Source organism: Barbus barbus (genome assembly GCF_936440315.1).
Source record: "Barbus barbus genome assembly, chromosome: 26".
Lineage (NCBI taxonomy): Eukaryota > Metazoa > Chordata > Actinopteri > Cypriniformes > Cyprinidae > Barbus > Barbus barbus.
In genome coordinates this window covers 13,195,308-13,217,436 of record NC_136754.1, presented here as the reverse complement: position 1 = coordinate 13,217,436, position 22,129 = coordinate 13,195,308, and the positions used below count along the sequence as shown (strand labels likewise).

The 22,129-nt window shown below is 36.3% G+C and overlaps 2 protein-coding genes across 3 annotated transcripts; both read left to right on the top strand.

Annotated features, from left to right (window-relative positions):
* Positions 1-366: 366 nt before the first annotated feature.
* LOC306846436 (signal transducing adapter molecule 1-like) lies at positions 367-16,066 on the top strand. 2 transcript variants are annotated; one of them, XM_079379823.1, is made up of 15 exons: positions 485-569; positions 1,566-1,599; positions 2,597-2,681; positions 2,771-2,846; positions 2,963-3,058; positions 3,158-3,304; positions 9,521-9,611; positions 9,694-9,895; positions 10,213-10,307; positions 12,341-12,429; positions 12,651-12,738; positions 12,825-12,879; positions 13,054-13,207; positions 13,341-13,474; positions 14,416-16,066. In XM_079379823.1, the coding sequence occupies exons 3-15, from the start codon at positions 2,614-2,616 to the stop codon at positions 14,600-14,602; spliced, it is 1,482 nt and encodes a 493-aa protein (XP_079235949.1). In that variant the 5' UTR covers positions 485-569; positions 1,566-1,599; positions 2,597-2,613; the 3' UTR covers positions 14,603-16,066. The 2 variants fall into 2 exon arrangements, with proteins under 2 accessions (XP_079235948.1, XP_079235949.1); XM_079379822.1 differs by lacking the exon at positions 1,566-1,599 and having other exon boundaries at positions 367-569.
* Positions 16,067-17,286: 1,220 nt separating this feature from the next.
* LOC306845628 (transmembrane protein 236-like) lies at positions 17,287-19,697 on the top strand (the record flags this gene model as incomplete). The annotated part of the gene is made up of 4 exons (XM_079378533.1): positions 17,287-17,534; positions 17,948-18,020; positions 18,875-18,998; positions 19,087-19,697. 4 exons carry the CDS (start codon positions 17,287-17,289, stop codon positions 19,695-19,697), a joined length of 1,056 nt encoding a protein of 351 aa, XP_079234659.1.
* Positions 19,698-22,129: the final 2,432 nt, after the last annotated feature.

Sequence of the window (22,129 nt, the reverse complement as noted above, 5' to 3'; positions counted from 1 at the left end):
AGAGAAAACACTTTTATCATTGCAATTTTTCCTCTTGACAACTGGTCTGCCTTATCACAAAAGTCACAATTTCATATTTAACTAAGCGTCCAATAAGACAAAAAAAAAAGTGTTCACATCATCTCGTGACTGCTGAGTCAGATAGGGTCTACCATGTGATTAAGTCATATGATTTATCAGCTGTATTTTCCCTAACCTTCACAAAGTCATAATTTACACTATCCAATTAACAGATTCCAGTGTCGAATAACAAACATCTCGTTCACATCCCGCTCGTATTTATTTGGATATGCCCAGCTGTTTGTGTGTTTTATCTGTGTGGTATGTGCACACTCCAGCAAATAGCTCTGTTACCCAGAATGCACCGCAGTAGAGCTGCGAGTAAGTGACTGAGGAGGGGATCCCATCAGCAACACTAAGTGTAGTTTCTATTTTATTATGTTTATTAATTCACTTTTAACCAAGTGCTGACAGGAAGACGAACAAGAAGAGGATCGAGCTTAGATTTCGTCGCGTGTATATCTCGGCCATGCCTCTCTTCACGTCAAATCCCTTTGATCAAGATGTTGGTAAGTTTGAGATGTCATGCAGTTAGCAGGCGAGCTAACGGGAGCTCATCTGGTCTATTGTTGTTCATGGCAACCCACCGGCTTTTTGTGTCTTTTCGATACCACTATAACTGTTTATGAGAATCTCGCAATGGCATTCCATTGATTAAATAATTCCCATTAGTGGTTTTAACCAGAAACCTTTAACGTTGGCATTAATGACAACAATCTCACAGCTAGAGAGCATAACATGTTATTAGCCTGATGGCTAGCCAAGTTTGCTAAAGAAGCTGTGACTGACTGTTAGCGAGCAAAATCTCATTTTCTCTATTTGTGTGGCACTGACAGTGCACTATTGAGTAAAAACAGACGCTTTGCAGTCCACTTCAGATGATTTGAGCCTTCTCGGTCTTAATGGTTTAACGTTAATTCATCCTCGATCTGAAGCGTTCGCACCGGAGCTAACGGTTCACACGGTGACTCTGCAAATGTCTCCAGCTGCTCCTTTTATATATATATTATCAGCCGTGTTTGTTTTGCTGACTGGTGATATTCCAACTGCATGACTGTATCCTTTATAATAGGCCTTTATTAAGATTACAGTGTTGTGCTGTCTATATCATTATTGTATTATGAGCCTGCTGATAATAGTCTTGCTGGGGCAACCAGCCTGTGCAGTTATAATATAAATGCACCATTTTGGAAAGTGCATGACATTTAGCTTAAGTTAGTTATTTTTGCACATTCACATATGAGTTGATCTGAATATGTTCAGGCTTTGCAGATGAAATCATTGTGATGTGGGGAATGTCAGATTTTGATGTACAGTAGCTGCAGATGTCATTGTTTGAGCTGGTCTGATGACATTGAATTCTGATGAATTTTCTGTAGAATTAGTCTCCTGGCCGGTTTCATTTATTGTAAATGTTTTGTAGGGGTGTTTCTGTGCTAAATCACAGATACTGAACACCACCAGTGTGTTTTTGTTTTGGTTGACCTCTGTCTTCTGTTTGGCAGCTCGCTAGATTGACAAACAGAATCTCAAACAAATGTAGGTCATTGGTTAACCTTCTGTAAACAGGGTTATTGTTCTGTCATAAATTAACTTTTTTTTTGTTGTGGGAAATATTTGCTGCCTGGGCTGGAATTGATTTTCATGGGGCTTTAACAATTTTGGCTGTCGATTTATAAAATTTAATCCACATCAAAGTAAAATAATTAAAGTTGCTGTAAATAGAGATTCGTAACAAAATATTGTGGCATGATTAAAATTCTGGTTGAATAAACTAACATAGAGGTTTCTAAACAAAGCCACATTTTAAAATGTAATGGAAACAGATCTGGCATATGCACTAACATTCAAAAGTTTGAGGTCAGTAAGATTATTATTATTTTTTTTTAATTAATACTTTTATTCAGCAAGGATGAATTAAATTGATTGGAAATGACAGTAAAGATTTATAATGTTACAAATGATTTGCATTTCAAAGAAATTCTTTAGAAATTTGTATCACAGTTCCCACAAAATATTAAATAGCACTTTCATTATTGATTAATAAAAAAAAATTCTTGAGCACATACTTGAAATGTTTTTACTTTATTCTTTACTGTAATTTTGTTTAATACATAAATTCAGCCTTGATGATTATGAGACTTTCAAAAACATGAAAATAGTCTTACAAACCCTAAATTTTATATTTATTTTTATGAATTATAACCCATTTTTATAACTTATTATTATTACCATATAACCCGGGGCTTTTTTTGCACTCACATTTTAAATATCTGGGCTATATATATATATATATATATATATATATATATATATATACTTTTTTTTTTTTCCTTTCGGTGGCTTGTTTTTGTTTTTTCCTTAGGCACTGGCTAATTTCTGACTAGTTTCTATAATTAGGTGTAACAGCCTGTGGCCTTTCACAGATACACATTCATTCTTTTGCAAATGAATGTTATGCCACTGAATCTGTGAAAATCACAGGAAACATTTATCATTATGAGGGATAAACACTTGAGTAACTATTCTTTTGCAGAGAAAGCGACAAGTGAGATGAACACAGCTGAGGACTGGGGCCTCATTTTGGACATTTGTGACAAGATTGGACAGTCTCGCACTGGGTTTGTGAATGAGCATTCTGGATTTTTTTAAGAGTCTTTTAGATTAATGGGTGTATAAAAGGTTAAAAGTAATTGCTTGTCCTCTGAAGGCCTAAAGAATGTCTGCGATCTATAATGAGGAGAGTGAATCACAAGGATCCGCATGTTGCCATGCAAGCATTGACAGTAAGGCAAATGATTCTTAATGCTTTCTACTGAATGGGAATTCATGCTCAAGTATGCAAACATGAGAAGCCATTAATAAGCTATCAAGAATCAAATGAGTGTTTTCTTCTCCATAGCTACTAGGTGCGTGTGTGTCAAACTGTGGAAAAATATTCCATTTAGAGGTTTGCTCCAGGGAATTTGCTAGTGAAGTTAGCAACGTGTTAAATAAGGTATGTTTTTCATTTTGTTTGTAGAAATACTGCATGCTTCAATTGTTTAGTCCAGCAGCAAAAGACTGATGTTTTGTCTTTTTTTTTTTTTTTTTCAAGGGTCACCCAAAAGTGTGTGAGAAGCTGAAGGCTCTGATGGTGGAATGGGCTGAGGATTTCCGTACTGACCCCCAGCTCAGCCTCATATCGGCCATGATCAAGAACCTCAGAGAACAGGGCGTCATCTTCCCTGCCGTGGGCTCTCAGGTGAGCAGCCCAATCCAGTTCCCCAATGCACAGATCTGCCTGTTCACTGGATTCTGTAAAATGCCGTAGTTATTAGGGCTGTATACCTTGGAGAACCTGGCGATATGATACATACCTCGATACACAGGTCACGATTCGATACGTACCTCGATACAGAGCTGTCTCGATACGATTTGATACAATGTGACACGATTCGATACGATTCAATAAAAATACATGGGCCAGAGCCAATTAGTTAATGCTGAACACATTTAGTCAACAAACAGAACTCTGCATTTTTCTTCAATTTATTGAAGACAAAAGTGCATTATAACAAAGTGCATTTTGTTTAAATATTTGCAACTTTAAGTGCTCTGATTAATTGTACACAAATTGTATTAATCTGGAAATTACCACAAGTCAACATTTAACTTTCCAAGGGTACAGTCTGAGCTCACACAAGCACAAAATCTTCTTCTTATTATTCTTAACTTCTTATTAAATCTTCTTATAATTATTTTTTGTGACACCATGTACTGCCATAACATATTTCACTATGAAATCACTTAAAGGTGCCATAGAATGCATTGATACAGTATTTTAAATTGTTCTCTGATATCTACACAGAAGGTATGTGGCTTAGGTAAGGGCAAAAAATCTCCAGAAACGATTTTACATGTCCATTTACAACCCTAGGATTTCTCCCTAGAATGAAACGGTCTGTTATTGGCTTATTTGGCAGGGTCATGAATAATAATGAGCTCTGCTCTGATTGGCTGTTTCACAGTGCTGCTCAATGTTGAGCTCTGCTCTGATTGGCTGTTTCACAGTACGGCTCATCAGCAAGAAGGAAGCACAGGGAGGAAAATATATATTTAAATACTTTCTCTCGCAGTTATATCGTCGGGTAATTATGCTGTATATAAAACGCGGGCATCAGGGAGCCGTTATTAATAGGCGAGGCATTGAAACTGCTTTTGAACGATCCATCGATCGCGTTATAGTTCACTTTCAAGAGACGCGATCACACAAACTATGTTTACATTATGGAGCAACAGTACTTACCACACATTTCACAAGATCAGATGCTTGTCAGTGGTGCTCAGGATCTGTAAGTCATTCGCCATCATCCTCATCTCTCCTTACTGAGAGTGAAATCTTATGTACTGTAACAGGCTACCGCTAGCAAGGAGCTAACCATGTCCCTTTAGTGGCTCACGTTATTTGCTTTCTGTGCCTTTCTGAATACAGACACCAACCCATCCCTGCACTTCACACCCCTGCACGGCCTGGAACATAACATTTATTGTGTTATTTTCGCTGTTGTCCGCGCTTGTTTATTTAGAATACCTGCAGAGCTTCTGATGGTTCGGCCGGCTTAGAACAAGGGCGGGTTTATGCAAATGTTGGGGGCGTAGTGATCCCGACTGTTGCGTCACAGTCGGTGTTATGTTCTGATTCGCCTGTTTTTCAGTGGTCTTTTTTAATCACGAGATTTACATATGAAGGAGAAAACTATGGTGTTTGAGGCTCACTGTATGTCATTTCCATGTACAGAACTGTTATTATTTAAATATGCCAGGGTAAAGACAGTTTTTCATTCTATGGCACCTTTAAATGCTACATCTTGCTTTAACATTTTCCATGAGTTTTTTTGAAACTCGCGGGCGCCGCTGCGCCCCCTAATGGCTGGGCGGAGTATCGATACTAAGGGCTAGAATATCGATACTGTATCTTTTTTTATTATATCGGTATGTATCTAAGAATCTATATTTTGAGCACACCCCTAATTTTCACCAACTAATAAATGGTTTTAAGCCAGTTATTTCTATCTTTTGCTGTAGTGTGTCAGTAGGAAATATCAGCTTACATTTCAAAACATTCATTTTGCCATTAATTATTATAATTCAGTGAGATTTTTGTTTGCACAAAGAGTCTGACAACAGCCAGTGCTCCACACAGAGATCTGATTTTAACATCATCCAGTCTGTGTGGAATCACATGAAGAAACAAAACAAACTGAGACGGACTAAATCCAGAAGAACTGTGGCAGCGTCTCCAAGACGCTTCAAGAAACCTACCTGCAAAGCTACAGTACTGTTAAACGTTTTAGGCACTTTTATTATTATATCGGTATGTATCTAAGAATCGATATTTTGAGCACACCCCTAGTAGTTATATATATGTATATATATAATAAATATGTTGGGAATTAAATGTGTGTCACGAGTGCAGTTTCAGTTTAAAGGCCAAATCTCAGACTTTAGAACATAAAACTTGATATCAAAGGAAATTTTTAAATGAAAGCAATCTAGCTCCCTCACATTGAGTCAGAAATACACATATACACACACACATATATACATACATATATATATACATACAGTACCCTCCAAAAATATTGGAATAGTAAAGACAAAATTGCTCTGTTTGCTGTGGAGTCAAGAAATCTGTACATATGATTAAAAGATGAATATGAGACACAACTAAAAAATGGTCACATTTTATTATTGGGTGATTCAACACATAGATGTTTTACCAGCTAAGAAGTTCAGCACTTTTAGAGTTCTATCCCTCTATCTGATGTGAGCATAAGTATTGGAACAGTTGCCTCACAGGTCTTTCTAAGTGATCAGATGTGTCCTGTTGCATTAATTCTTCAGATATGAAAACCAGGGAATGTGTCGTATCAGTTATATCCATTACTTCTGCATTCTGAATCTTGCATTCGATGATGACACACACAAACCAGGATGAAGATGAGGGAGCTGACTTTGAGAGAAAAGCAAGCAATTTGGATGCTAAAAGAAAAGAGGAAGTCAGTTAGAGCTCTAGCAAAAACAAAGGGCATGGAGAAATGAAGAGTTTGGAAACTACCAGCGACACCAGCAACCAACAACTACCTGATCGGCTGAGAAAACAACAGTAGTTGATGACAGACAAATCATAAAAGCTGTGAAAATGAACCCTAAAATCTGTGTCTGTAAAATCACCAACAACCTCCAGAAAGCTGGGGTGATGCTCTGACAATCTACTGTCCTCAGGAGACTTTGACACAGAATTACAGATGCTACACAGCAAGATGCAAACCTCTGACCATCACCAAAAACAGAAAGGCAAGATTAGAGTTTGCAAAAAAAAAGCACAAAGGTCAGTCAGAAGAGTTTTGGAACTGTGTTTATGGGCCGATGAGACAAAGATGAACCGTTATCTAAGTGATGGGAAAGCAAAAATGTGGATAAAAAAAATGCAAATGATCCCAAGCATACAGCCTCATCTGTAAAGCATGGTGGAGGTGGTGTCATGGCATGGGCATGTATGGCTGCCTCTGGAACTCTCTCTCAACTTTACTGATGACTTAATGTATGATGACAGTAGCAGAATGAATTTGGAAGGGTACAAAACCATCTTGCCCACCAATATTCAAGAAAATGCCACCAGATTCATTGGGAAGTGCTTCATATTGCATCAGGACAATGACCCAAAACACCCTGCCAGTTCAGTCAAGGAGTTTATCAGGGCAAAGAAATGGAAAGTCTTAGATTGATTGCCCAAGTCAATCTCCAAATTTAAATCGGATTGAACATGAATTTCACCAGCTGAAGAGGAGAGTAAAGGAAGAAACTCCCCAAAACAAGCAACAATTGGAATTGGCTGCATTAAAGGCTGGGAAAAGTATTTCAAAGGATGAGACCAAGAGTCTGGTGATGTCTATGGGTCACAGACTCACTGCTGTGATTGTGCGCAAGGGATCTGCAACTAAATAATAGCTTTTAATCTTTTACATCTGCCTTAAGTTTAACTGTCCCAATACTTATGCTCACATCAATGAGTGGGATGAACTCTAAAAGTGCTGTTCTTTTTATTTGGTAAAACACGTATGTGTTGAAACAGCAAATAATATATGTGTGTGTGTATGTATATATGTGTGTATGTACACACTAGTGTTGTCAAAAATATCGATATTTCGATAAATATCGATACTGAAATATCTGAACGGTACCAATATTAATTTCCCGAAGTATCGATACACCGATACTAGCCGAGCTGTCACTTCCACTTCTCTCCAAAGGCGCGTGAACAAGCACCACACGTGACCGCACTCGTCTCCTTCGCTCTGGTTAAATAGCAAAAGTGAAGTGAATAGAAAGATGACTCTGCTCTGGTTGTTAAAGAACACAGCAGGAGCGCTATCTGTAGGGATCTATGATCTCCGCGATGCAGAGAACGCCACGGAATCCAGTCATAAAAACGGAATTTACAGTTTAACGCGGAATGTCACGGAATTTGACAAAGTTTGGATGAATTAATCAAAAGTAGGTCATTACACTTAAATCAAATCGCGATATGGACTAGTATCTGTAAATATTAAGCTGCAAAAGTCGATTTAAATATGAATCCTGCATGTTCTGCGCGTCTCTGTGTGAATGTGCTGCACGTGCAGTTGTGTTTACTAATGTGGCGCTCGCGGTGATTTCAGCGTCTGCCGTCTCAATGAGGACATAAATACATCAACAATATCTCCAGAACTGATCTGAAAGGCACTTTACGAGCATTTTACCATTTAATTTGATTAAAACTAGCATCATATCATACACACACAGAACTTTAGAAGTATTCACGGCAACCCGTCAAAATAAAAGTTCAGTTTAACTTAGCCTATTAAAGACCGTGTGCCAGAAATAGGCTATATTACTATTATTTAGTAGAATGTACATAATACTACTACTTACTACTGCTGTTCATTTTTTTAAAGAAATAATCACAAAATATTTTAATTTTAATAGTAAATCCCCTTCATTTGCCAAAAATGTAAATGTTTAATTTTCATTAATTCAAATATAAATTAATTAAAATAGTTTTATGCCTTCATCTGATATCCAGTAAAATTTAAATACACAACACAGAATTTCTGAGGGGGAAAACACATTTCATAAGGCTACTGTAAGAATAAATAAAAATAGTTTGTATGCATTCAAATAATAGACATGCTAAAACACAGAATTTGATAACAATAAAACATAAGGTGAGAAAAAAATAAAACATTTCATACGGCCCTAAACGTGTCATTTTTGTTACACTTTTAATCAATTAAATGTTAAATCGTATAATTTTCATGATTTTAATGAATTAGACATGTTTTTAGATTAATAGCATTTAATTTGACCATTAAAAAAAAAAAGAGTCCAGAAAAATTCAAACGGAAAAAAATGGAATCCAGAAAAATTAAAATGGAAAAAATTTAATGTAGAAAAAAATAAAACGGAATTTGGGGAAAAATAAAACGGATTTCATAGGGCCCTATATCTGGAAATATTTTGGTTATGAAGCAAATGAGAATATCAACAAATAGAACTTTGGATTTTAATTAGTACATGTATTAGTAAACGTCAGTTTCAATTAACATTTAACTAAGATTAATAAAAGATTAATAAATAAATCAACAAATGCAGTACCTCAAGACATTTTTTTGTTCATGTAAAATATACCGCATGTTCTCGACTTGTTACATTTATCTTTAAATTAAAAAAATTACCCCCTTAATATTGTGGCAGTTTTTTTCACCGTGGTATCGAAAATGGTATCGAGTATCGATATTTTTCAAGGTATCGTATCGAAGTTAGAAATTCCAGTATCGTGACAACACTAGTACACACACACACACAAACACACACACAACCGTTCAAAGGTTTGGGGTGAGTAAGTTTTTTTTTTTTTTTCTTAGAGTATATTCTTTTTTATACTCATAATAAATAATTTTATTCAGCAAAGATACATTAGATGTATCAAAAGTGACGATGAAAACATTTATATTTCAAATAAATGCTGTTCGTTTGAACATTGTTCTCATAAAGCAGTTATAAAAATATATATCTTGGTTTCCACAAAAATATTAATCAAGTAGCTTTATCACATGAATAAATTTCATAATAAAAGAATAAAAATATAAAATATTTAAATAGACAAGTGTAATTTTAAAATATATTTCATAATATTACTGTTTTTACTGTGTTTTTTATTAAATAAATGCTTTGTAAGCATATGAATTCTGTCAAGAAATTGTTATCTTATATTATATGCAGACAGTGTAGAATACAGTATATTGAGTGGTGATTATATGTTAACTGGTTTGTTCTGTTGTGTCAGACTTTGTGTGAATGAGTCTTAACCTTTATAAGGAGAAAATACGTGTATGATAATGTTTAAGTAATGAGATGTTTAACTTTATTTGTTCAGGCTGCAGAACAAGCTAAAGCCAGTCCTGCATTAGTAGCTAAAGACCCTGCAACATCAACAAACAAGAAAGAAGAAGACGACCTTGCTAAAGGTGGGTGCAAATCTGTAATCCTGAGGTATACAATGAATTGTCTTGAAGAAAGAGAGGTAATCTCTTTCTCTCTCTTTCTCAGCGATTGAACTGTCTCTGAAGGACCAGCGGCAACAGCAGCAGCCTCAGGTCTCTCTGTCTGGCCTCTATCCGAGCACCAGCAGCCTCCTCACGTCTCACAAGGCTGATGGCAGAAAGGTCAGGGCCATCTATGACTTTGAGGCAGCCGAGGACAACGAGCTCACCTTTAAATCAGGCGAGATCATCACTATCCTGGATGACAGGTGAGTCTGGTTCTGTTCATTGATGGTAACAATGAATTTCACTCACAGGCTGTGTTTGAAATCATTCCCTTCATATGATATTCACTACACATTGGTCATTTTTGTTCTTGTTTCCACTTTGGTCAGTTTAATCAATTCAGCTGATTTTGGTTGCTAAGCTACAAGCACATGACTATGAAACAGAAGTAGTGTGAGGCGGTTAGTAGACATTCAGCACTCTGTAGAGATTGAGTGAATGATTCCAAACACAGCCAAAGAGTTTCATTTTTTTAAATGACAATTATTGGGAGGTGGCTTAAGTATCTCTTCTCTCACAGTGACCCTAATTGGTGGAAGGGTGAGACATATCAGGGTGTTGGGCTTTTCCCATCAAACTTTGTGACAGCAGACCTGACAGCAGAGCCTGAGATGAGTAAGTAAAGCTGTCACATCTACTATTTTCCACCTGACAGCAGTGTTAATTTCGTTGACGAAGACGACGACGAAAAATATTCGTCAACGAACCTTTTTTCTGTGACTAAGACGAGACGTTGACAAGCTAAAACTAATATCTGATGATAAAAACTATGACGAAATTTATGCGCGTCTTCGTTAACAAGACGAGACGGGACTAAAATGTTATTTGAGGACTATGGACATTAAAAATGCATCCTATAGGCTAAGTTAACTGTCTTGTCTTTCAAAATGTGCTTCTCTGTCATTGGATAAGGTGCGTTTGCATATCTAGTCTCAGTATGGCAGCCGCAGTGGACGGATAGCCTACCAAAACGCGAACTAGCGATCTGAAACAATGGCCTTCACAACCGAAGGGTTAGGGAGTGGGTGACCAGACGTCCCGTTTTTCCCGGGAGTCACAATTCATTGTCGATTAACTTAAAGTCAGTGAAGGTGCGATAGGCGGAAACGCGCTGATAGAAGTGCTCTCTCTCGCGCACGCTCCACTTCTTCAGTTCTCATACAGCGCGCGATCAGTTCTCAGTGCTCAAATACACACACAGCAGTCCAAATGTCTCTCATGTAGAGCATCTCACGGAAATACAGTCCGTTATGGTTTAAGTGAGCTTAAACAGGTGGGTGAAAACTGAATGTATGTCAGTAGGCCATTACATGCGTACCTTCCGTCTTAAATGGACAGCATTCCTAATTATCTGTCATAAATGTTAACCAACAAAAGATGTTAAATAAATGTATACTTAAGTAAACCTACTGTATCTGAAAAATTAGTTTAATTTATATTTCTACCAAAAAAAAGAAAATGTATTCCAGTTTTTCCAAATTCAATCCTTGATTCAAATTTCTCATAACTAAGCTTAATTGATTTGGTCTAAAGAGAGAAGTATTGATGACTATTTTTGTTAGAATACTACATATATAATAGCTACCAAAATAAATGTTGGTAACTGCAGTTTGACTAAAAGTAATGACTAAAAGTTGACAAAAATGCAATGACTTTTCGTCGACTAAAACTATGATAGACTCAAATGACTAAAATGTGACTTAGTCTTTATCTTGAGACGAAAATGCTTAATAGTCTAAGACTAAATCAAAAATGCCTGCCAAAATTAACACTGCCTGACAGTCTGCAGCCCCTCAAAGTCTCTTTCTGTTTCACAACATTTTCTTATAGTTTTTTTCTTTTCACTCTACCATTACATTTGAATGTTTTTTTTATTTTTTCAAACATGGTAATAATAAACGTAACTTGAGCAGTAAATCAGCATAGTGGATTGATTTCTGAAGGATCATGTGACACTGAAGACTGGCGTAATGACTGGTGAAAATTGAGATTTGCCATTACAGGAATAAATTACATTTTATAATATATTAAAATAGAAAGGAGTTATTTTGAATTTGTATAATTATTCACAATATTACTGCTTTTGCTGTATTTTTATTAAATAAATGCAGCCTTGGTGAGCATAGGAGACCGTCATAATAAAAAAAAAAACACTTTTGAATGGCAGTGTATATTAGTCATTCAGTATTTCAGTACAATTTGAGTCCAAATATGTCAGAGACCACTGGGGAAATTTTTTTTTCAAATACATTTTTTTTTTTCTCAATTATCTGCATTCTTCTTATGATTGTCCATATAAGATCAATTTCAATATTTTATGTCATTCTTTTGCTTTATCATGCCAAGCAATAATGCCGGCATGATTGGCGAACGATCCAAAGAGCATCTTGATCTGTTTAGGAAGAGCATTTGACCATCTGTACAAAGGAATTCACATGATCAATGTCACAAAATCCTTGTTTTGAAAACCAAAATCTTCCAAATATCAGTTTTTGTTTATTTCCAGGATTCAATTATTTTGAATCCCATATTTTCAATGTGGTCTCAGTCTTTTGTAGCCCAGTGTGCATTGTCACAACAGTATCCTTTTGGATTTCTGCTCTGCTTATTACATTACATTGTCATCTTTAATATTTTTCTTTCCTTAGTGAAAACAGAGAAGAAGACAGTGCAGTTCAGTGAAGATGTCCAGATAGAGACGATTGAACCGGAGCCAGAGCCTGTCTACATCGATGAGGTGAGGCTGCATATTTCTCACAATATTAGTATTTCTTATACATACCCCTTACAACTACAAAGCACATGAAATTGCATAGTGAAATGAATGATCCACTATTCACTCTTTCCCTTCAAAGACGTCAGATGCTCTCGGTGGAGAACTGTGTTAGAATTAGTCGTTGCAGCTCTCATAGAAGTATCATGCAGTCTAGTTTGTAATGTCTTTGCAATGTTCTGCAGGAGAAAATGGACCAGCTGCTTCAGATGATCCAGAGTGCAGATCCAACAGATGATCAGTCAGACACCTGTGAACTCCTGCAGTTGGAGGGTGAGTCTAAAACCGTATCTGTATGTTGGTTCTGTGTTGAAAAGTTTGATTCATTGATTCATAGTTGTTCCTCTTCTCCCAATTAGCTGCTTGCAACCAGATGGGTCCTCTCACTGATCAGAAGTTGGAGGACGTTGACAGGTATTCAAAAAGTCCCATCTAAAAACTAATTTAATGCAAATCCATCCTTCCATATATTTAGCAAAGCCTGTAAACTAACCTCCAATTATTTTTAGTGAATGAAATCCAATGAGACAAATGCACACGTCATTCCTCATAGATCTCGTGTAATAAATCTGCCGTGTTTGTTTTCAGAAAACACTCCGAGCTGTCCGATCTGAACGTGAAGGTCATGGAAGCGCTGTCTCTTTATGCTAAGCTAATGAATGAAGACCCAGTATACGCTATGTATGCCAAACTACAGAGTCAGCAATACTACATGCAGCAGACCCCTAACGCTTCCCAACAGGTGAGAGTCTGTCAGATGATCAAAGTGTGTATGTGTTTAGTTTGCTAGATATGATTTAAATTGCTATTATAGCTGTTTGTTGTTGATTGTTTTGGTAGTGATATATTTGGGTATGACTCTGTTATTTTTTCAGGTGTACCCTGGCCAGTCCACTGGAGGGCAGTATGCAATGGGCAGCACAGCAGTACCGGGATACAACGTTCCAATGGAGCAGTTCTCTGCAATGAACCAAACAGGAACACCAATGGCCGGGCAACCGGCTCCCAGGTAATCACACTTTACTATATTATACTAATAAAATCATTTTAGAAATTATCATTTTTAAAAATTAGCATGATTTTTATTGTTATCCGTTTTATTTTTTTATTTTTAAAAAGCTATATATAAAAAAACAATAAAAATATAATCATTTATTATAAGCAATTCATTACTTAAATTTATTGGTAATAATAAATAAAACATAAGTTGTATCAGTTCATTGATAATGATTATATTGATGATCATAATAATAATCAATCAAGTTATATCAATTCCTTAATAATAAAAATGTTGTTGTTGTTAAATCGTTTATTAAATATTAGCAGTACCTTAATAATAATAATAATAATTAAGTTTATTATTTTGTATATTTAATAATAATAATTTATTTTTATTACATTTAAAATGATAAAAATAAAAAGCTGTATTGATGCCATATTTTTGTATAATTAGATAAAATATTTATTATTAATAATAATAAATCAAACAAGTTATATCAATTCTTTAATAATGTTGTTGTTGTTATCATCATTAAGTTTATTTTGTATATTTAATAATAATTTAGTATTATGTTATTGGTTTTAAATTTAAAATAATAAAAAGCTATATTGATTCCATAATATTAATGTTTTGGTATAATTAGATCAAATATTTCATATTTTTGTTGATATTAAAAATAAAACAAGTTAATTAAATTAGCCATAACAAAAAATAAGAAGCTGTATGCATTAATAATAACAATAATAATGTTTGTATGATTAGATAAAATATTTAACAATAATAATATTATTATTATTCAAATTAAAATAATACAAATAAGGCTGTATTATTTATTTAACAATAACCTATTATTATTAATACATGACTGGTGGTGATGATGATGATAATTATTATGATATTTGTATAATTAAATTTAAATAAATGCATTTATTATTTGATCTGTTTCTCAGTGATGTCCATATGTACATGGGCCAGCCTCCAGTCTACAGCCCGACCCCTGGCAGCATGCCTCCAGCTGATGTCCAGTCCTACCAGACCCCAGCCGGCGCTCCAGCGGCCATGAGCCAGACCCTCGGCTACACCATGGCCTCCAGCGAGAGCCAACAGACCCCTTACCCTCAGAAAGCCCTCTTATAGGATCCCTAGAGACTCATACAAATACATACACACACACACACACACACACACTTACAGTCAGAAACAAGGACCATTCAGCTCACACAAAGATATCTCCTCCTTTTCTTCAAGACACTACAAACAAACACTGATTCTGATCAAGACAGGATGTACAGATTGTTGACTACTAACCGGTGGTGTTCTCACAGAGTGGTTCTGGTCCATCTTATACTTTGGTCTCTTTTATAAGAATATTTTGTTGAAGGTGATGAGGAACACTAAGTTATACGGTTTATTTGGCAGTGTCATTATAGGAATAATTAACTGGACGTTTCTTACAGGAAAACACACCGCATGCTTGTGTTGTACATACATTTCCGTACCAATGTAGGTCCCGATAATCCAGTGTTTGTAACAACAGGTCCTGAAGGGGAGGTTACATTGTCATTTTAATTTCTCATCACTATGTGTGTGTGTGTGTGTGTGTGTGTGTGTATGAGTGTGTGTGTGTGTGTGTGTGTGTGTGTGTGAGAGAGCATGTTTAGGCCCTCAAAAGTCATCTCGCCTCTCCTCCAGAACCATGTAGCGAAACACTGCCATTGTCTTGACAGTGACCCATTACCCCAATGTCTTTAAGCTCAATTTTCAGTATTAAGAAGATCAGATGTTTTTTAGTGCATTTTATTTATATTTTGATTGTCGTTTTGCTGTTTTAATTGACAGTACTTTAATAGAAGGATGTAATATTCTGCCTGTGTGCAGATGTGTATATACGAGAGCTCACTTCTGTCTTTAGAGGTTACGTTCAAAGCAGCTGCTTCTTCTGTAGAAAGGGCACATGGGAAGTTGAGGAGTAATGCTACTCCATATCATGCACTTTTAATTTACCCTTTTCATTACCCTCATTTCAGATGTGTCCACTTAAAACATACGTTTCCTCCGCCCTCGAAGAAGAACCCGAATGGCATTAACCCTACACCGAACCCTTTTCCATAACGGTTTCAAAATAAGCGACAGAAATACTTGGCTTGGATTTTTTTTTCAAACTCTCCGTATCCCCTGGGAATGAATGATCATATGCAAATTATCTGTAGCGCGTGGATGGATTGAACTAACCTTATTTTCGTAAGTCCTGGCAAGGGCTGAGAATGACACTAAAGAGAGCAGACTCCATCCGTTCATTTACATCTCCTACTCTAAACCAAGGCAGTACCCCACATCTCTGTCTGTGTGTAGCTCCAGTGTTATCAGAGTAGTTGTTGACGTTTAATAGAGAACATTCTGGGAAATTGGGACCACAGGCCAGTTCTAATGTAACACCTTAGCATTTGCACACGGAGATGATAATCCTTACGTCAACCTTATCCACAGGGGAAATGACTGTTTTTGGTGTATCAGTTCTATGTACCCCGTTGTTTGTATGTACTATTTTAATCATCTTAATTATTAGTATTCACAATAAAACTAGGCCAAATGTACAGCACACATTGTGTCTCATGTTTATGCATCACTTTGCTCTGGTAGAGATGATTTAGTTGGATTATTGGTTAGATAAGCTCTTTACTTGTAGTGCAAAAGTTTGAACAATTAGTCTGGTATAAATAGTTTCACTGTAAAAATGTTAATAAAAATAATGCTGCAGGTGTGCAAATTTAACAAGACACATTACACTTGGTATTTGGTTATTATTAATAACAACAGCAAAATAATACAGTTTCATTACCAGTCAAGTGTTTGTGGGTAGAATATATATTTTCTTTTTCTTTTTTTTAAGAAATCAGTACATTTATTAGCAGGGATGCATTAAATTAATCAAAGATGACCGTTTATATTTTACATTATCACAAAAAAATGACATTTTCAATAAATTCTGTTCTTTTGAACTTTTTTTTTACAGAATTGAAAAAATCAGTTTCTTCAAAAAAAAGTTAAGCAGGACAGCTGTTTTCAACATTGATAATAGTAAGAAATGTTTTTTGAGCATCAAATCTGCATATTAGAAAGATTTTTAAAGGATCATGTGACACTGAAGACTACTAGAGTATAGCTACTTAAAATGCAGCTGTCATAAGAGGAATAAACAAATTGTTTATATATTAAATAGAAAACAGTTAATTAAATTTAGCAATTTTAATGTTTTTAATCAAATAAATTGTTGACCATAAGAAACTTTCAAAAATGAAAAATCATACTGTCTCCCAACTTTTGAATGGTAGTGTACATCTTGCAATTTGTTGAGAAAAAACATGCTCACACACATACAAAACAATACTGTTCATTTAGTAAATAAAAGAGTCTTGCTAAAAAATAAAGATACCTATTAAAAATACTTTTTTCTTTTTACAGCGCATATTACAACCAAAATACTATAAGGCATGAAAGATAAAAGTACTTACGTTTTCCAGTTTTGTGCTAAAATCACCATTAATACATGTTCTTGATGTGGCGACATTGCAGTGCATGTCATTATGACTGTTATGTTTCAGTTTGCTACTGTCTCTTTTTGCTCCCATAACTCCATAAAAAGAGAATCGTGACTGCTTCATTACTGTGGCAGTAAAAGAGCACCTGTAAGAATGCAGTGTAAGCAGCGGCAGTGTACAGAGTCCAGAGCGCTCAGTCATTCTGTGCTGCGAGAGATGCATTGGAAGCATTCAGTGACAGCTCACTCGTAGAGGAATTTACTGAAAACTCGTACTGTCAAGATGCTCTCTGGAAAGACTGTCAAACTCATCCTTTATGAGCTTCTACAGTTCGCATGTCTCTGTATTCCTGTGTTTGTAGTAATGGAGCACTTTGCTTCTGTCATTCATAATGTGAAGTCTAGTGTCACTGCCTACTGGCTGGTGGTGGCGGCCTCGGTGGCCTATGTGACGTCTGTAACCCTGTTTGTGTGGGTTCCTTTGAAGTACTTTATCCTAAAGACACATCGCTTCTCAGAGGTGACCAAATGGTGAGTACTAAACCGTTTTCTATGCAGCCAGTTTTATAAGGGTAGTTGATCTGTGAACTCTAATTATTCAGCATTAACATGTTAGTTAGAATTTTCATATTGGTGAAAATGCATGTCTTGTGGCTGGTCACTGCAAATGTACACCATTCAGAATCAGCTTTTTGCCTTTACTGGATCAATGTAAATCGCTCTATATAACTATAGAATAATTATGCGAGAAAATACTAAATATTTTCAGATTAAAGCAGGTCACTAATGAAATGTCTAGAAATGTAATAATCAACTAACTATAAACACAAGTTGCATTATAAGACCATTTGATATGAAATTATGCTCTTAATTTCTAGACTATGTTTCTTAGTTTGTGATGCTAATCATGTTCCTCAATGAAAACACTCTTATTTCTTCTGCAGGAGACCTGTTACACTTGCATACGTGATCCTCAGCACTTTACCATGCTTTGCTATAATCATAGCCAGCTCAAAGGTAATGCATTATTCCGTCTCACTAGGAAACTACCATATGACTGAGCACTTCATGATTATTCAAATCTATATTACTACCAAGAACCATTATTTACTGTACACTCTTAAAAATAAATGTTCTTTATTGGCATCTATGGTTCCATGAACAACCTTTACCATCCATGGAACTTCTCCATTGCACAAAATATTCTTTATTTTTAAAATGTTCTTCACACTAACTTTTAGAGAACCTATTGATTTCAACATATTGATTTCACTGGGTTCATTAAAACTGGTGATGGTTTCCAGACACCTAGAGTATACTTTTTCAGAATAAACTAAAAAAAGGTTCCCTTATGGCACTTCACACACTTTTAGAACATTTAAATTTGAATATGTATCCATTTGAATGTATATATACACCATATACTGATTATTTGTAGTGTTACTTTCAGAATGACGTCCGTAATAAAATCCGTAATAAAAACCGTAAGGCTCATCAAGACATCAGAAACGTTTCGTAAACAGATTCTCTCTGAGGTACTCAGTAACTCACGGCAGACCAGCAGATTTACCATTAACCCAAAGATGGGGTATAATAGACTGTGGAATGTGAATAGATCTGTATTACAGCCAACTGTCAATGTATTACCAGTTTTGAAAAGGGTTCTCACGGTTTTTGACAGCTGAAGATATGAGTCTTCACATTGGTCCAGCTGTTTTAAATGAACAGTGTAGTTTGTTTTTGGTGATACATCCAAAACCACTTCCATTTTCAGTCTTTCACTACAGTTTTCTCTTGAGGATGATAAAAGGCTTTTTGCTCATGACTCTTTGTTCTCTCAGCAACCCTCTGGTCTATTTATGGTTGTGCAGGTTCAAGTTGATGCTGGCGTTAAGTGTGACCGCTTCACTGAGCTCCCCGTCTCTCTGGTCTTGTTCTCCCTCATTTGTGTGGACATAGTGGAGAAAATTCGCCCGCTTCGCCTGACGGGACAGGGTAAGACATAACCGCTGATAAATTTGTCCAATTAAATGATCTGTCTGTCTAAGTTTTGCTCTATTTTTATCCTCTTTTTTTAAAAAAGCAAGCGGATTAGAGTTGGATTTTGAGATGTCAGGCCCGGTGTTGACTCACTTGGAGCAGATGACATCAGTATCCGGACAGCTGCAGGCTAACGGACGGGACGTCGATGCGACTCCAAGGTCGCCGGTCAGGAATGGGACACTATCGGGACGCTGGAGGGATGCAGATGAAGGCGGCACCTCTCACACCAGCAGCACGGCATATCTCTACTCCTCTCATTCTTACTCGGGTCCGTTTCACTTTGTCTGGATTCGAGACCCTCGGCATGACCTCTTTGTGGCCACCTTCATGTTTTGGTTTGACACCGTGGAAATGGTGAGGGTGGCCGGGACTGATTCAGTGTATTACTCAGGGTGGGTGTTTCCCATATACATACTGGCTTATCTGTCCATCCTGCGTGTTGTTATAACTCCAGACAGTTCTTTGCTGGCTTCATCAAGTGTTCTCTCCCAAGATTTGCCCTTCCTGGTGGTGCGTATATGCCTGGTGGCTGTTTTCGGCTATATTACGCCTGTGCTGTACATACTAAAGAATATTTTCACTGTGGTATCTTTTGTGTACTTTGTTTTTATGACTAAACTAAAACTACTGAACAGAGGAAGCATGTTCTGAGGGCATTAGGAAATCCATACAGGTTTACAGCTCATGTATTGTAGATTGTAAATACGTTTTAGGGTTCAGAATAAATGTGTATATTTCTTGATTCGTATTTTACAGGTGGCCAAAAGGATACACAGACATCTAAAAGTTTAGTCATTCTATTAATATTTATTACAGAATATACTGGTAGAATACCAGGCAAACATTTGAAATAATTAAAAACAATGTTTTTGAAAAAAGTTTATTATGCTCACTAAGGCTGCATTTATTTCAGCAGAAATACAGCAATATTGTGACTATTACATTTAAAAGTAACTGTTTTTCTATTTTAATATATTTTGAAATGTAACTTCTTAATTTGATAGTAATGCTGAATATTCAGCAGCCATTACTCTAGTCTTCACTGTCACATGATTCTTGAGAAATCATTCTAATATGATAGTTTTATGGTATTTTGATCACATAAATGCGGCCTTGTTGAGAATAAGAGACTTTCTTCATAAAAATTAACATTAACATCTTAATTATTCCAAACTTTTGTAGTGTAAATGCTGTTTGTGTTAATATTTTTAGTATATTATTACATTAAGGCTTTCTGTTTTGTTGTTTTTCTAAGCATCACAGTTCATGCATTTTTCAAGTATTGTACATTTTAATTAATTGTGCCAAATGTCATGTTTTCAAATTTGTAAAATATAGCAATTTATTAAGAGCATCTGATGTTGCACACATATATTGTTGGATTTAATTTCAGCATGTGAGTGCAGCTACAGTTGATACTGACTTAAGGTAATGCAAGTTGATCTTATACCAGTACATGTTCCCATAATGCTTTTCATAAAAAGCCTGACCAGTAATACTTTGATTCAACTATAATGCATATTATAAGATACAGCTTTTGAATTTCCATGATGTTTAGAAATCCCCTTCCATCGCATCTCATATACTGCTGCACGCTATAATTCCATCGATCACTTCGTCATTATACATGGTCACACTTGTTGTCAGAGACCATGTAATGTGTTTGTAACCTTGAAAGCAATAACAGTGTGATGTGACAGAGCTCAGACAGATTAAATTTTAATATATATTTTAGAAATTTTAATTAGATGTAAACAATTTAACAAATAATCAAATATATATATACTGTACACGCAATGTCTTCCATATTTTAACAGAAAATTACATGTCAATTAATAATTTTTACTTCCAGAAACAGGTTTTACAGCATTTTGCAGTAAAATAGCAATAATTGTACTATTTTTTTATATATATTGTTAGGTAACTTATCTTTATATTATGTAACTTACCAGTCACCTAACCAGCTAACCAAATAATGGATTTTTACTTGATTTGTAGTATACTTAATATGACGTGTATGACCAAGATGTTGTGTTATATATGATATCAAATTTGTTTTCTAAAATCCCAAGTGTAATAACTTTACACTATACAATACCTCTGAATATGATAGCTTTCTTTCTCTGTCTAATGCTTATTTCAAGCCTATTTTCTCAGCTCAGCATTATTCCCCATTATTAACGAAAGGAGACGTTAAAAACCCATATCTAAGTGTGACTGAATTGTTCGCCTCAGCGTGCCTCCCACAGATTTCAGAATAGAGCTTAATTTTAATTCATTCCGTTTAAACTTGACAGTCAGCATGTGAACAGATGCTGCAAATGAAATTGCATGAGCTCTTGCTCGCCTCCTCAGCAGGGGACAACAGAGGGAGAGGAGACAGCAAGGACAGACACTCAGATACAGTATATAGATAAAGAAGAGGAGTGGACTGACTGATAAAGAAAAGGCGCTGAGACACCATGAGAGGATGAAGGAAGTGCATTTTAATTCAGCCTGTGTTTCTCCTGCATTTAGTGCTCTAGCATGCAGTGTAGCAACACAGGGAGCGAGAGAAAACCGCAAACTACAGCAACAGAAAGGACACAAGGGGGTAACACAGGTAATCAGGAGCATCCCTGATAGTATAGAGGGAAAAAGAGACAGAAAGAGCCTGAATCCACAGGGGAGGGAGGCAGGGAGGAGTCGTGGAGGTAGAGAACAGCAGAAAGCAGGGAGGAGAGACGGCAGACAGTGGACTCCAGCCTCCTCTGCCTGTGTGGACTGGAGACAAGGCAACCCAAACGCGGCTGGCATCTGCATTCTGATTGGCCGGAGTGGGCGGGGACAGGCTGACGCAGAGAAAGTCAGGCAGGAAAATGACATTTACACCGTGTATCAATTTTAAACTCTGAGCCTGTGTCTGTCTTTGAAAAAAGGGGGTGTGGTGGGAGGGGGAGGGGGGGTTGTCTGGTGAGGGCGCAGGGTGGCGTAAATAAATAAGGAGAGCAACTCAACCAGGGAAGAGCCGAACAAATAAATTGCACACACACCTGGAGACAGCGGACTGTGAGCCTGTTGGTCTCGAGCATCAGGAGGACAGC

Bases quoted from the DNA above. Each gene is read 5' to 3' on its own strand.
- LOC306846436 (XM_079379822.1), top strand. From the start codon at position 530: ATGCCTCTCTTCACGTCAAATCCCTTTGATCAAGATGTTG. The intron at 12,739-12,824 runs GTGAGTCTAAAA...TCTCCCAATTAG, and splicing joins TGAACTCCTGCAGTTGGAGG to CTGCTTGCAACCAGATGGGT. The intron at 13,475-14,415 runs GTAATCACACTT...TCTGTTTCTCAG, and splicing joins GCCGGGCAACCGGCTCCCAG to TGATGTCCATATGTACATGG.